Source organism: Pararge aegeria, chromosome 7 (genome assembly GCF_905163445.1).
Source record: "Pararge aegeria chromosome 7, ilParAegt1.1, whole genome shotgun sequence".
In the NCBI taxonomy this organism is placed as follows: Eukaryota; Metazoa; Arthropoda; class Insecta; order Lepidoptera; family Nymphalidae; genus Pararge; species Pararge aegeria.
The window spans coordinates 4,629,838-4,645,739 of NC_053186.1; the positions used below are offsets into that span (position 1 = coordinate 4,629,838).

The 15,902-nt window shown below is 36.6% G+C and overlaps 2 protein-coding genes across 2 annotated transcripts; one reads left to right on the forward strand and one right to left on the reverse strand.

The window, feature by feature from the left end:
- Positions 1 to 411: 411 nt before the first annotated feature.
- On the forward strand, positions 412 to 5,698 carry LOC120625336 (carnosine N-methyltransferase). The gene is made up of 8 exons (XM_039892371.1): positions 412 to 663; positions 1,453 to 1,744; positions 2,195 to 2,316; positions 3,519 to 3,669; positions 4,496 to 4,642; positions 4,887 to 5,038; positions 5,277 to 5,358; positions 5,556 to 5,698. The coding sequence occupies exons 1-8, from the start codon at positions 575 to 577 to the stop codon at positions 5,670 to 5,672; spliced, it is 1,152 nt and encodes a 383-aa protein (XP_039748305.1). The 5' UTR covers positions 412 to 574; the 3' UTR covers positions 5,673 to 5,698.
- A 435-nt stretch (positions 5,699 to 6,133) lies between these two features.
- On the reverse strand, positions 6,134 to 9,366 carry LOC120625091 (protein KTI12 homolog). The gene is made up of 4 exons (XM_039892014.1): positions 9,028 to 9,366; positions 8,084 to 8,282; positions 7,294 to 7,432; positions 6,134 to 6,875 (listed from the first exon to the last, which is right to left on the reverse strand). Exons 1-4 carry the CDS (start codon positions 9,293 to 9,295, stop codon positions 6,591 to 6,593), a joined length of 891 nt encoding a protein of 296 aa, XP_039747948.1. The 5' UTR covers positions 9,296 to 9,366; the 3' UTR covers positions 6,134 to 6,590.
- Positions 9,367 to 15,902: the final 6,536 nt, after the last annotated feature.

Here is a 15,902-nt window from a genome sequence, read left to right on the forward strand (position 1 = left end):
GTTAACTTATAACTTGTGTCACTTGTGTCGTGTGTTAACAATTCGTCCAATGACATCATTGGACGAATTGTTAAACGCTAGTTCGCTTTGGAATGTGCCAATGCGCCATTGAAGTCACGATGTTTTCTGCCTACCTACATCAAGTCATCGAATCCCAATGATTTAATGAGATATTTTACTTTTGAACGTATATTACACTATGGTTTACATAGAAATTATCGATAACATTATTTTAAATGCATTGATTTGATCTCTCCTTTATGATTACCAAGATATGAAGAAAAATGTAAATGGAAATGGCTGTATGGCCTTTGATCCTTGCCTGAGATGGTCGAATAGAAAAAGAAACAACAACAAAAAGGAAATTATGATTTTTTTTTTTTTATGTCCAATCAAATGTCAAACAAACAAATGGGTTCCGAGGAAGGCGCTCGTCAGGCTTCTTCATTTTTCTTTGTTTCTAATTTGTTGTCCTGAATTAAATTAGTTTTTTTTTTCTGAAGCACTCGAAGCGGTTGCTGCTGTTTTTCTCGATTACCAAAAGATTATCTCACTGCATTATTTTAAACATAAAATGTCCTCCATTGCCCCTGCAGAAGAAATCGACGAGGCGAAGGAGCGCGCCCATTTCAGAGCTGTAGTTAACGCTTTTAAGTATTACAAGTAAGTTGAACAAGTTGATATAACTACTGCAACACTTCGCATTAACTACTGTGGGCTTGAAAAGTTTTTATAACTTGCTGTATCAACCAGTTGAAAGCGTAAAAATGCTACCTAGCAACAGCGGCATAGATCAAATTTAAATGTAATTATTTATAATTTTGATGCAGCAGTGAGCACTGAGCATTTTTTACTATATGGCAATGACATCTTGGTAATAATTAAAAAATAAGAAATACATACAGGTCTCTTCGACGACCTGGTGCAGTGTCTTGTGGATTTATGAGTAGAGGTCCCGCGTAGGCCGCGTTCGGTAGGGGCAATTTAGGAATTTATAATTTCTGAATGTTCCGGTCTGGTGGAAAGCTTAAGCCGTAGCTAGTTAGCATCCTCCTACCGAAAAAGACGTGCCGCAAAGCGATTTAGCGTCCCGGTAAGATGTCATTTAGAAACCAGAGTTTGACTTTAATATATCTGCTGTACACCTAACCGATTAGCCTGATACCATCTTAGACTGCATCATCATTTATCAGGTGAAATTGTAGGCTAGTGCTTACAGGGAATAAAAAAAAAACTATCTTACATGTTTATTCCATAAAACCAATTTTCAATGGTTTCCATACTAGGCTAGTCTGTTTTGTTGATGCCTATTCAAGTTTTGTTTACATTTTGCTTGGTTACTGTAAATATTTCCCTGGGTTTATCTTAATTCCATTACAAGGGTCTGAAACTGCACTCCCACCTGGTAATAAGTCTTGAATCCTTGATTATGAATTACTATTTTTTTTACAGATTATGCAGTCTCGACAGAATACATAAATCCGAAAACATAATCTCAATGCTACCGGCAAAACACCATAAACGTCTTGAAAAATACAGAAACTACCTTACAGAGTTCAAGAGATGCCTAGATGCAAACAACAGTATTGTACATCTAATTATAAAGGATGTAGATACAATGTTTGAAAATGTAGATCACAGTATTGATTTAATGACCAATGGGACAGAGAGCTTTGGCTGTAATTATAACAATTGTGAGATACCATCGCAGACTCAGCACAAAATGCAGCATGATGTTGAAAAGGTGAGATAATATTGTAACTGTGTTACTAATAACATCTATTGGGATCACTAAGCCTTTTTTTTTTTTTTTTTTGTTGTGGTGGAAAAGCTTTATGGCTACTTCTGTCCTTTTGGGCAGGACAGAGGTTATGTGGGACTTGTTTACCCAAACTAAAAACCACCACGGCATGTCCCTTTCGTTGGCTTTATTGGACGTCCGGGGAACCCGTTGTATACTTCCCAGACGAAGGGATCACTAAGCCCGCCCAGAATTATGCAAAACCCAACCATTGTTAGAGGCCTGTAGTCCAGCCGTGTACTGTTATAGGCTATCTGTTATATTGTGATAAGAAAAAGTTGGACAAGAAATTTTTTATTTATTGATTTATTTACAAAACTTAAATTATCGTAAATAGTATATCAACAGTGAAAGCAACATACATACACTTAATTTCCTTTTTTTTTATTCCAGGTACAATCAGTTCTGAAAAACATAGTCAGAGATTGGAGCGAGGCAGGTGCAGCCGAAAGGGAACAGTGCTACAAACCTATATTAGATGAATTGGACTATAGGTATCCAGTTGAAAAATTCAGGTACATACCAAATGCACCTTAAAGTTTTGCACAAGTGTCACATCCCAATCTTATTTTAGGTTAAAGTAACATAAACTTGGTGGACCGCCTGAAACAAGCTGTTGGGAGCCTCTGGTCACCAAGAGCCTCAAGACAGTGGAATTGAGATTTCCCTATAAACATAAATTAAAACTATATTTATAATGTGTACTTATATCCCTTGAAGACTTGTTGCATTCATAAAAATAGAATGTGATATTTGAGGGGGGATTAGAGCAAATATTATTGTATCATCTTAAAGCTGAAAGTATTCAATATATATACTTTTGATGTCTGTGGTATAAACACAATTTTAACTTCTTTAATCAGCAATTGTCATAGGTAATTAAGGTTGCCAACTTTTTTTAAGAAGACATAAATTACCTAAATCTGATTAAAGAGAAATCAAATAAAGAGTACCAAGTTATAAAAAAGAATATAATCTTAATTGACATTGTGTTGTGACTGGTGTTGGGTTGAGGAAAGTTCGAGTTTGGCTTGACATAAACAATATATTTTCAGTAAACAATAAAATTTTTGTTGATATGACAATGGGTATGCGAGTCGCGAAGCTGAAGTGGCAATGGGCAGGGTACATAGCTTCGAGAACCGATGTACGTTGGGGTCTTAAGGTGCTGGAATGGCGATCCCGGACCGGTAAACGCAGCGTAGGTCGGCCCCCAACAAGGTGGAAAGATGAAATCAGGCAACTTGCTGGTAGCCGCTTCAGGCAATCGGCCCAGGATCATTGATTGTGGAACTGCCTACAAAAGACCTATGTCCAGCTGTGGACGAAATGATAATGCATGACAGGTTATCATTGTGTAAAAACCATTATTTGATCATACTCAAATTGGCATTACAGATTATAAAATAGAGGTAATAAATACGATGCGAATGTTATCCCATAAAAAGTTTCTTCCGCTATTGTACACAATACACACCAACCTTAGTGAGTTAAGCATTTATTTTAAAATAAACTTTTTCCCCTATTTAACCCTTCTAGGGTTTGGTTTCTATAAATTTTACTATTAATTTAATTGTCAACCTAAATAACTTTTAAGCAATACAATATGAATAGTTTTTTATGGTAATAGGAATAGTGTTTGTCTCACCTATTAGATAAACTGATGCATCATGCAACATGTTGAAATGCAGGTTAAAGTGGTACATTTTGTTCTCAGCGATCGTTCCCACATCAAAGTCCTGGTTCCAGGAGCTGGACTCGGCAGACTGGCGTGGGAAATCGCGGCGAAAGGCTATTGTTGTCAAGGCAACGAATTTTCTCTCTTCATGCTGTTTGCTAGCCACTTTATACTCAATAAATGTCCAGAGGTTAGTATACTGTATAAGGTTTAATAAAAAATATCAGAAAGCTGTAGTTCCTATCATTCAAACTGACAACTTTTGTTTTAAGACTGTTTTGAAAATTCAGAATTCATTTACTTCCCTAAAAAATATGAATGAATCATTTTATTTCTGTAAAGTGACATTACACTGTGCAACCGTGTCCATAGTCCACCGTCGCTGTTGGCAAACCATTGCGAGCTTGCAATTATTGGTTCGCGCGCTATATTGGCAGAGGCAGAGAATCTATGTCAAATATTGAATAGTTAAGTTTTAATGTAAACAACTATAGGCCGAAAGCTATAATATTTTTTTTTTACCCTGTATAAGTTAAATAAAACATACCAGATAGCTATATATAATAAAGATGCTCTCCTTCCTTTTACGTTCTACTCTTAGTACTACATTTATATGTTTAAAATCGAATATCGTTTGCGAGTAACGAAACGCTGAAACCTCAGATTAAAAAACTCCACCGTACTACAGCTACATTTTGACAGCACGTTCGTAAAATAAAAAATTATGGTCCAGTGCGATACCGCAATACTAATTAATTGTTTGCGAAACTTTTTATAGATACATTGTTAGTCTTACTTCTAAGAATTTATATCTTAAATATATATTTCTTGTGTGCGTGTGTATGAACTCCTCCTGAACTCCTCCTAGACGGCTGGACCGACTTGAATGAATTTTTTGGTATATGTTTGGGTGGCACCCTGGATGGTTTAGATTCACAAATTAGCCCGACAGATGGCGCTGGGGTCCGCTTGTATAATATGGATGTTTTACATCAAAACTAAATACTTTGTTATAGGCAAATAAACACACAGTGTACCCCTGGGTGCACCAATACGTCAACCACCTGACGAGCGAGCACCAGATCCAGGCAGCTACGTTCCCAGACGTGCCCCCGACGACGAGACAGTCGCACTTCTCCATCGCCGCCGGGGACTTCCTCAAGGTACTGCAACTCCTTGGAAGCACGCATCAATACCAAAGCCACCTGACGAGCGACCTCCACTTTGGGAACTTTTTCAAGGTGTCCTTACAAGCACACAGTATACACACTATACACAGTACAGTAGGGTGCATTATGCTTAAGCCACCTGACGAGGGAGCACCCGATTTTAGGCAGCAAGAATCCCGGACGGACCCGGGTGGTGTATAATGTATTTATTTCAAATAATATACTTATTGTCTTACAGGTATATACAGAATTAGACGAATGGTACTGCGTGGCGACCTGTTTTTTTATCGACTGTGCGCCGAATGTTATTGAATACATTGAGAGGATATACGCTATACTGAGGCCGGGCGGTTTCTGGATCAACCTGGGACCACTGCTGTACCATTATAGGTGAGTTGTACTCTTGTACTATAGATAAGTCGTACTCTTGTATTTAATTCTGACTTTTGTAGTACAATTGTCCTTCAGTAGATCAACTTCATGCTTGAATGCTTGAAGATAAGTTGTACCATTATGTTTTTGCAGATGACTTGTACCTTTGTAGTTAAGCTGTACCTTTTTTATAATATAATATCAAGATAAATGGCAATTACTTTATTGGAATTAAATACTTTTTATTTATTTACAGTGATATGCCAAACGAAATCAGTATTGAGCCTCCATATGATGTATTATTAGACATAATAACAGACGTCGGATTTGAGATTCGGGTAAGATAATTTATTCCCTTCACCAGTTAGGTAGCCTGTCGACGTGATTTTTGCCCTTTGTAACTACATCAGAAAAAAAAGGGATTATAATCTTAAGGCCACTTTTACAATTTTTCATTTACAGTTTTAGGCTTGGCATAGACGGTCATGTTAACTCTTTTTTTTTTCTAAATAATTTATTATCTGTTTATTTACAGAAAGAAAAGACTGGCGTTAAAACGAAATACGCACAGAATCCCAATTCGATGATGCAACACGAGTACAATTCAGTATTTTTCGTCTGCAGGAAGCCAGAGCTAGAAGATACATTCTAATTATTTTAATATACATTAACAAAGTACTAGCATCTTTTATTTTTCATCCGGCATATAAGTTTGAGTAATATAACTGGCGATGGAGAGAGCTATGCTCGCGAAGTATCTCTACGTGATAAATCCATAGAACTAGGTACGAGACTGGTAGCTTAGCATAGGCCGTGCAGCTCTGGTGACTGATACACATTGGCCAATTGGGAGGGCCAAAAAGTATAGATACTAAAAATATTATATATATGTTCTAGCTGACCCCAGCGCCATCTGTCGGGCTGAATTGTGAATCTAAACCATCCAGGGTGTCACCCAAACGCATATCGAAAAATTCATTCAAATCGGTCCAGCCATCTAGAAGGAGTTCAGTGATGTCACTGAACTCCTTCTAGATGGCTGGACCGATGTATGTGGGTATGTACCCACGCACACAAGAAATATTGATATATTAAATATAAAAAAGAAGATATATTGGTGAGAATAGACAAAACCAAGTAATCTTTTTTAAGAATAGGTTACGGTAGTTTGTCAGTGGCAATTAAGTGGTGGCTTTTGGAAATATATGTTATTAAATTTTCGATACTCGATATTAATATCATCGGTAAAAAAAACGAGATTATTTCTACAAGCCTATGCTAGAGTGGCAACTTGAGAGAACTTAGTATTCTTAGGCCGAGATCTATAAAGCTTGTGTAGCGTTAGCCAAATCTTTTCTAGTTAATAGCAGATATGTTTTCGGGACAAAGTTTCTTAACACTCTATGCTGCAGGAACTAACTGCTAGAAATCACGCGTTATGCAAGGAAGTTGCGTTATGTTGTTAGAGGCATGCAAGTCGTTAGAGACACTTAGGTATTGGAACCACACCCATTTCTTGCACTGAAAGCCGGCATGACACTTATGACATCCGGTAAGAGAAAAATTTAATTTAATCTGTTAAAGTTTTATTCAAATATTGGATATAAAATCGTCCTATTTTATTCGCTTCTTCATTTGAATGGCTCATCTTTGCATAAGTCAGGAACTGTCTTCTGAGCCTTAACAATTTCTGAGGATTAACTGATTGTATGAAACCAACTTCTAACACACAGCCTGGGTATTCTGGGAACTTAATTATGTCTAGATTTAACTGTTTTGAGTCTAGGATTTGTTTTGATATCGCCTGCGTCACTTTGTCTATTTCGTATAGGAAGTTTGTTGAGCTGAGTGGAGGCTGAAAATAAAAGAAATACATCACAAAGATAGACCTATACACCTATGCAGATGTGGTATTAAAGTATTTTAATAATTAGTAACTTTTGTTCAAGAATTTTTCTTGGGTTTCTACAAGTTTTAAGATTAAGGTATACTATTAAAATAATGAGGCCAATAGTGTCCTAGCGAAAGCTAGCACGGGAAAAACCTCATAGGATCGTCAATTTTGCAATTAATTCCTTTTAGATTTGGTTTTCTTTTTTGTATGTACAATTAAGACATAAATCTGTGGGCGCAACTGGTTTTCTAATAATATAGTACACTTGTTCACATAAGTGTGACATGTTGGGTTCGAAAATACTGAGTTTCAGCAGTTTCAGTTTCATAAATATTTTTGTATTTAAACTTTATTAAAATAGAATAAAATAAATTCTTACATTCTGTGTGCTCATATTGGGTGGTGGAGGTTTCTTCTCAAACAGGACTTTGTATACTGCGTCAAGATCCAACTGACTAGTTGTCTGCACTGTGAATAGGGGACTGTCCCATCTGTTGTTGGAGTTTGGCTCTTCAAACCTGCAAAATGTAAAATATTTTTATCCTAGATGCAAAATAGCTTAAACATAATGAGTCTTCTTACTATGGTCCGCTAACTAAAGCTAAGCCATTGCAGGCAGTAAGGAGAGACCCTGCATTCCTCGCTGCACACCCTTTCTTAGCCCAATATGTTACAATCTCTTTTAATGGTTTATGATTATCAACCTATTACTGGCCAACTCAGTGCACAGGTATCCTCTCAGAATGAGCAGGGTTAAGGCTGTAGTCCACCATGTTAGCCAAGTATTACATTAGCGGACATCAAATGCCTGGATAAAATTATGGAGAACTCTCTGGTATGTATGTTTTCCTTGATATTTAATTGCTTAAAATGCAAATAATTCTGAGCAGCTAAGAGGTATGCTCGGGGTACAAGCCCCGAAAATATGGCCAAAGTCCTAACCAATATCATTGCATAGAATGTTACTGTTAAATGGTTATATTTTATAAAACTTAAATTAGAGCTCAGAAAGTTATATGGCCCTACAAATAAACAAGCAGACACTCTTTCACATTCATAATATTAGTAAGAAAATTGGGACTCTGTTATAGAATCCTACACTGCTCGTTTCATGACACTTGACCAGTTTAAAAAACATATATAATACTTATATCACATCAAAAGCGAACCTTAATTTGGTAAGAGCATTAAACACTTCCTCAGTGTACGGTTGCTTATTTAAATCAGGGTTGTCATTTGGTTTACTTTCATTTGCCTCTATCCTTCTTATGTTGTCATCCCATGCCTCTTGTTGATTACGTATTGTGTATATGGTGCACTGTGTTGATTTTGATGCTTTTGAAGCACAATACAGCTCATAGCGGTAACCTGAAAGTTCAATCATGAATTCTTAGCAAAACACTCATTCATAAAGTCTTGGTGAGTTAATTGAGGGTTTTTTTTAAGAAATCTTCAATACCAGTCTGGAGGTTGAAAAATATTTTTATTGTGGGGCAAAGATAAATTGGATACCTTATGATTATATTTATAGCTTTATCAGCATCAGTCCATTCATTCTCCTCTTTAATAGGATAGTATATAAATCAGTTTAAGTAGTAGTAGAGCATTTTGTGACAGAGCTTGTCTGATGAAGCTGGATTGCCATGCTTTTTTCTGTAGCAAAGCAGCATTGTTGCAATGCTGTGTTCCGGTCTGAAAAGTTCTGTTGCTGTTGTAGTTATAGGAACATGAGGCTTAACACCTCTCTCTCTGCCTCAGGTTGATGGCCACAGAATGCCATATTGAAAGAATTGCTCCTTGCATGCCCTGTTTATAGGCAATGTGTTTCCACTTACCATCTGCTTGATCCGTCAATTATCACTATGAAAACAAAAACACTGCTCAATGCTCCTATACAGATCAGACCTTTTCAGTGGTTATTAACATGAGATTCATTATCATTACCATAATTACAAACTAGACTGAGGGCTTAACATACTCTGCAAGATACTGGGATGGGATAGACTTGGACTTGGAATCAATGACCTCGGGACCTCATGATCCGTAGTTGAACATGCTAACCACTTGACTAATGAGGCAGTTATTGTGTTTGGTAATGTAAACAAAAATAAACCTTTTATGTAATTGCTTCCATCCAAAATGACAACGTTATCCTTGCCAATCAGACGTATAACTTCCGATTTAAGGTAACCTCTTACCCTTTTCTCCTTTTGAGAGTCTAAATACGTGGAGTTTTTCTCATAACCCAACTTTATAATGGCTTCGTCTTCTGATACGATTTCTACGTTTTTGTTATGCACATTTTCGAAAAACTGTTTTAATTCTGTAGTTCTTGATGTTTTACCACTTACTGGTGTTCCACAAATAATGATTAAGGGCATTATAATTAAACTTGAAATATATTTACTTTACTATACAAATTACTAAACGCAAAATGTACTATGGGAAATGACAGATGTCACTTATGACAAGGACAAGCGCTGTCAAGTGTCATTTTTCAATTGCACAGATAACACATACACATTTGTAATTTTAGCTGCCTTCGCTGCCCTGGGTTTTAGCTTATTAAGCAGGCCTAGATGACGCAAATAAATTCAGAAAATAAATAAACTTATTCACGTTCCATTTGGAAAAAACCACACTTTTCTAATTTTCATAACCCACCAAAAGAAGCACCTATAACTTTAAAGTGTATGTTAATTCAGTACCAAAAGTTATAAAATATTTTCCTTTAAGACCAAATTCAAAAATAAACTACTGGACCGGAGATCCGGTATAAGATATATATACCCTCATCTGTTATTTAAAAGTGATAAGAAATAATCCATAGTTAATAAATGCATTGACATATTGCGAATAGGTTGCCTAGTCAAATCGCGTACGGATAATATTAAATGATATATTTTTTAATCAAATTTATGAAATCTACTTCTCTAATAAGTTTAAAAAAATGGTACACGCGTTTAAAACTAACACCTAAAATCAATGCAACCATGATTGCACCAAGTTTTATATATATATGACATATAATAAAATAATTGATGAGAGTATATCGATAACATTTAGGTACTCACCTGCTTATACCTGTTAACCCCACAGTTATGCACAGGGGAACAAGGCAACCTTTACTTTTCCAATTCTGCAGGGTATGTTCTCTCTATTGGTGTAAATTTTTTTAAATAACCTATGAGGGTAGATTAGGCAGTTGATTTCATAAATTTAATTAAAAAATTAGTTGTATGTAAAGTCGGCTTACTGACGATAGTTGAACGTGACAACGTCGTAAGAAAATACTGATGGAATGGTTGCATTTTTCAAAAGAAACTTTTAATTTTATTTGTTTGATAGATATTATCGTTGCTATAAACAATTGACACCACATTCACTTTTCACTGCACTTCATCCTTGCCGAAAACATGTAAATGTATTATTGTATAGAAGCTGTCCACGCGGACGCATCACTCACTCAAGTAGGAGAGAGACAGATGTCGAACGCGGAGGCCGACTGTGCCTCTTTGTCGCTCGTTCCGCGCTCTCGCTTGCACTTCAAGCCTTGAATGGAACGCCTCAGAACGAGGTAACGCCGCATGCGTCATGTTTTTTCGTGCGTGCAGCCGGATCCATCGAATTATAAGACGTTGTCACGTCAAATAAAAAATACTATCCTTATGCGATTTGATTAGGCAACCTGCGTTTATTATCTATAATTATTTCTTATCACTTATAGTTTGTAACAGATGAGGGTATACATTTCTTATATCGGATCTTAAGACTAAAAAGGAGTCAATTAAAGGTAAACGCATAGACGTATTGTTTGGTTATAGCTGAGAAATCCGGTCCGGTCCGGGATGCCAAAGTAAGTCGCCTAAAATAAGCGCATGTTGCAGTGAACCGCTGCTACAGGATTAAGCTGAGAAGTTACTCCGTTTGGGTTCAAATAACACAACAGATATGACCACAGAGCTTGCGTATTACTATAATTGTTAAAAATATTCAAAATCTGGTGGTCGTTTATTATATGAACTTCTGCAATGCAAAGCCTAATCTATCTCATAATTAAAATTCAATTTTAAAAATTGTTTTTGCTAATTAATTTATAATTTATTATTAAGACTCAAAATCTTATACTCTACTTATGTACCACTACCCTGTGACAATAGAGGTCGGTAGTCACTGATATTAATAATTATAATATCGAGATACAGATCGACATGGGTATGTCACTGGAGGTTGGAGTCGTATGATCAATAATGAATATTATCTATCTAAGATTTGATCTAAGATTAAAGGTGACTTGATTTTTATACTTCTTTTGGCGCGTTAGAGAAAAATGGTGAGAGTAAATTTTCAAGGAGCGCGCGCACACCGTCACACATTTTAGTTTTTCTAAAAATGGTTTGACAGTTGACTTTCAACAATTTAAGGTATTGTTAGTGTCGTTTTATCTACAAACGAAGAATAAGGCGTAAGATACAATTTTTGAAAACATTTTTATCTTGTCATGCCAAAGAAATATAACTTCTAACGTGTGTACATAAGTACACACACGGTTTTTACTTGAAACACTTTAGCTGGCCCACGCTCTAAAGCGGGTTGGTGGGCTTCAACGTTTGTTAACATATGAAAGTGATAGTAACCAGGATCAACGACGGTTCTCCACGGGGTAGCACACAGCCAATTTCCTAACTCCGGGCTGGCAGCATTTTTTAACTGGAAAACGGATACCTCACATTTTTTGGTCTGACTAGTCGAACCTTGTGAATCGTAGTTAAACTTGCTACCCACTAGACAAACGAGGCACGTGCAAGTTTAACATCACATTTTTCTTAAAAGTATGTAGTCTATTTTTAGATTTCAACTTTTTTTTTGTTTTGATGCCTTTGCCATTTTGTTTGATGGGTGGCCTCGGTCACGGCTAGTTCCAATCTATCGACAAAGACGAATCGCCAAGCGATTTAGCGTGCCGCTACGATACTGCTGAGAAATTCATTAATGATATGAGTTTAATGTAACTGTCATACGACATACCGTGCATCATAACTTAGCATCAGGTGAGATTGCAGTTATGCCTTACTTGTAGTGGAATCAAAAAAACATTTAAACCAGTTTTGTCTGAAAGTTGTTTTGAACTAACGTATGTTTTCTAAAATTGACCTTACAATCATATGATTTGACCCACACTTAGGGCTGTGCTAGTAGTAGTTTAGTTTTTAAAAAGAAAAATAAGGTTTTATTTTATTCTGTTCGATTTTTAATTAGGCTGAAATGTTTGTTATTTTTTTTTCTTTGAATGCGCTTATTATTCGTTTCTACATTCGTTTTTGACGCATTCCTGCCAAGCTGAGCAGAGGCAGTGGCGTGCACGAAATTTTGGAGGTAGTAAATTTAAAAATAAGAATAAAGAAGTAAATTGGCATAAAATGGAAAAATCCTCCTCTGTTGCCAGTTTTATGAAAATTTTAGGGTAGGCAGCGCTTTTGTGCACGTATTAAGTGCACGCCACTGAGCAGAGGCCTCCACCAATTTCCGTTTCCAGTTATAAGAATTAGAGAAAGTCTTTATTAATTATAAACTAAAACCTTCCTCACGAATCAGTCTGTCCATGCGCTAATATTTGAAACAACCTATTCAAAGCACTTCCGCCAAGCCTGGCAGATGGCTCCACCATTATGGCATTATGACAGTAACAAAGAATCGCTAAAATATTGTTTTTATATAATTCATGTATCTATTATGTAAAACGTATTATTATTTATATTCTAAGTAAGATTGGTATTATGATGTAGCGATCGAAAGGGTAACGGCTAGTTAAAAATAAAAAGAAACAACTTAACTAACAAAATAAACTAAACAACTAACTTAACTAATAATTGTATTATCGTTTTTGAGATCGAACAAAAATACCAATTTTTACCCTTATTTTATATATATTACTCGTTGTTGCGGCAATAGAAATATATCATCATCATCCTCATAATAACAACTCTTTACCGGCCAACTATAGGGCGCGGGTCTCCTCCCACAGTGAAAAGGATTTGATGCGGATTGGTGGGCTCCACACACCTTTGAGAACATTATGGAAAACTCGCAGGCATGCAGGTTTTCTCACGATGTTTTCCTTAACCGTTTAAGTAAGTGATATTTTAATTGCTTAAAACGCACATAATTTACGCACTCTGTCCTACGAAAGTGAAGCCGAAGTCGTAACCACTGAGCTGTAGCGGTGACAGCTACTTGAAATACATTCTATGGGATACTTTTATCTCTCTACCTATTGAATAGTAATAGAAACAGAATAGATATTATTAATTTGTCCACGCAAAAATACCAAAAGAGTACTAACACGAAAATATAGCGATTTTTTTACGACGCATCGGTGAGTGCTATGAATTATAGTAAAGGAGGTCCTGGGTTCGATTCCCGGCAGGGGCGATTTGGGATTTTATAATTGCTGAATTTTCTTTAGTCTGGTGTGGTTCTCTGGCTTCGGCCGTAGCTCGTTAAAACCCTACCGACAAAGACGTGCTGTTAAGCGATTTAGTGTTCTGGTGCGATGTCGCGAAGAGTATGATTACCATACCCTCTAACAGGTTATCCCGCTAATTTCTTAGATTGCCTCATCACTTACCACGAGGTGAGATTACACTCGAGGGCTAACTTGTGGTGGAATAAAAAAAATAGATAGCTGACTTGGCTCCTGATTTAATTTTATATTGGAATCGCATTGACACACTGTGTGCACACCCGATGAACTCGTACCTGGATGGTATAAGTAGATAAACCTTGGCATGCTAGCACCTAGGAGTATCTATTCTATGACTTCAAAATCACAGCAAATATGGGCCCTAGACTGACAGTTAAGTAAGATAAGTATCTGGACAAATAAGGACATTATAGTCGATGTCATATAGCATGTTGCCTCGTTGGTCTAGTCATTATTATATTCGACTGCAGATCACGCCTGAGCTTTATTGCTACCTCCGTTCCTTGGGTAGGACGGAGGTTATGTGGGACTCCCCCCTCTAAAGAGGGTATACCGAAATTAGAAACCACCGCGGCAAGCCCCTCTTGTTGGCTTTGTTAGACGCCCATAGAACCCGGATCGGAGATCACATCGGTCCTGGGTGCGGACCCCGGCATTAATGGTAATGGGTTTTACATCAAGAAACGTACAGAATACAACACAGAATTAAAAACATAAAAATCCTCATTCAGTTATTATTGCTGGCAGTGCAGTGTGTCTCACTTCACACCCGCGGAATGTTATTAGCTCGCAAACTTTTCCCACTTTCCTCATTTTATGGTAAACGTTTAGAATGAAGTGACTAGCCGCCTGTTCGAAAAACATTACCAAAGTGGACTATGTTTTTAATCTTGTGGAGTGCACATGTATATATTATATCCCGCATAGTTGGAAAATCTCTCTAGCTCTTGACCACCATGGCCGGAATCGGCCAAGGAAACTGTTTTTTTATTAAACGCTAACAGACAGACATACGGACTGCGGATGCTTTATTAATAGGTTACCGTTGTTACTATTAAATCACTTGAAGTTTGCCAACACATAATGGAAAGAGGTATACTAAACATAAAATTAAAAGATAAAATTAGATTAACAACAATCAGGAAGCGAAGGATAATGGAATGGTGTCCTAGATAAAAAAAGAGAAGTAAGGGTAGACAGTATCGTAGGTGGGAAGATGATATCATCAAAGTGGCAGGAACAATTTGGAAGAGGAAAGCGAGAGATAGATCTTTGTGGAGAACGCTTGGGGATGCCTATGCTGGAGAGCAAGACAATCAAATAACCGGTGTCTATCATAAAACGTAATTTTGTACCAAAACAGTTTTTACTTTCGAAATACAAAGAAGAAATAAGTTGAAATGTAATTTTTTAAGATTGTTAATAAAGGTTTTTAGTATGATTATTATTACCGTTATTAGTATGGTACACCCTTCGGGTTCGGAATCCTAAAAAAGAAATAATTATAGCACAACCCTATTCCAATCGAAATTTGACCTTATAATGTAGCCCACACTTGACTGATCGTTGCATATGAAGAAAATAATTAAAATCCATGCATGACCTCGCATTGGTACATACTTTCGTGTACCATTCACTTAGATAGTACATCGATACAGTTATATTGAGGCTCTTAAACGAGAGGTAATTTTATTACCAACAGCCGCTTCTCTTTTTACTATTATTTTCTTAAATATAACAGCGTAGACAGGGCACATACCTCGGAGAACCTGTGAAAGACGTTGTCGTCCTAAGTTGCTAAGTTACATGTATATATCTTGAAAAATTGCGTATTTTTATACAAACCTTACTTATTTAGATTGAGGAAACATAGTTCATCGAGTCATCGATTATTTACCTACTGCGATTATTTAATTGAATTAAAGTGCATTAAATTCTTACTGAATTAAATGCGTTATACTTTATGCTACTGCTTATTTTTCTGAGGTGGTACGAAGTTCTCCGGCTCAGCTAGTGTTTTGAATAACCCCAAAATAAACAAGGACGGGTAATTGTTTTCCCTGGATAATAAAATTCAAAATTCAAAATTCATTTATTTCAAGTAGGCCTAATATAAGCACTTTTGAAACGTCAAGTATGCATGTTTGTGTGACTCTACCACCGGTTCGGAAAGCAGATTCTACCGAGAAGAGCCGGCAAGAAACTCAGTAGTTGCTCTTTTCCAACATCAACATTTACAATCATTTTGCTATCTTGCGGCGATGAGAGCGAGGCTGGCTGCTTCCATTCTACCTTGTCATTGAGGAATTCATGAAATGTATAGTAACCTCGCTGTACTAGATGCGTTTTTACACATTTTTTAAATGTATGCATTGGTAGGTCAAGAATTTCCTTAGGAATCATGTTGTAAAAGCGTATACTCAACCCCACAAAGGAGTTCTGCACCTTTCGCAGACGATATGCAGATATCACTAATTTATGACCGTTTCTGGTAAGTCGATTGT

Excerpts from the sequence above, each read along its gene's own strand:
- LOC120625336 (XM_039892371.1), top strand. The coding sequence starts at position 575 with ATGTCCTCCATTGCCCCTGCAGAAGAAATCGACGAGGCGAAGGAGCGC. Across the intron at positions 664-1,452 it reads AACGCTTTTAAGTATTACAA|ATTATGCAGTCTCGACAGAA; the intron begins GTAAGTTGAACA and ends TTTTTTTTACAG. Across the intron at positions 2,317-3,518 it reads TATCCAGTTGAAAAATTCAG|CGATCGTTCCCACATCAAAG; the intron begins GTACATACCAAA and ends TTTTGTTCTCAG.
- LOC120625091 (XM_039892014.1), bottom strand. The coding sequence starts at position 9,295 with ATGCCCTTAATCATTATTTGTGGAACACCAGTAAGTGGTAAAACATCA. Across the intron at positions 8,283-9,027 it reads TGGAAGCAATTACATAAAAG|GTTACCGCTATGAGCTGTAT; the intron begins GTTTATTTTTGT and ends TTGAACTTTCAG. Across the intron at positions 6,876-7,293 it reads CCAATATGAGCACACAGAAT|CCTCCACTCAGCTCAACAAA; the intron begins GTAAGAATTTAT and ends TTTTATTTTCAG.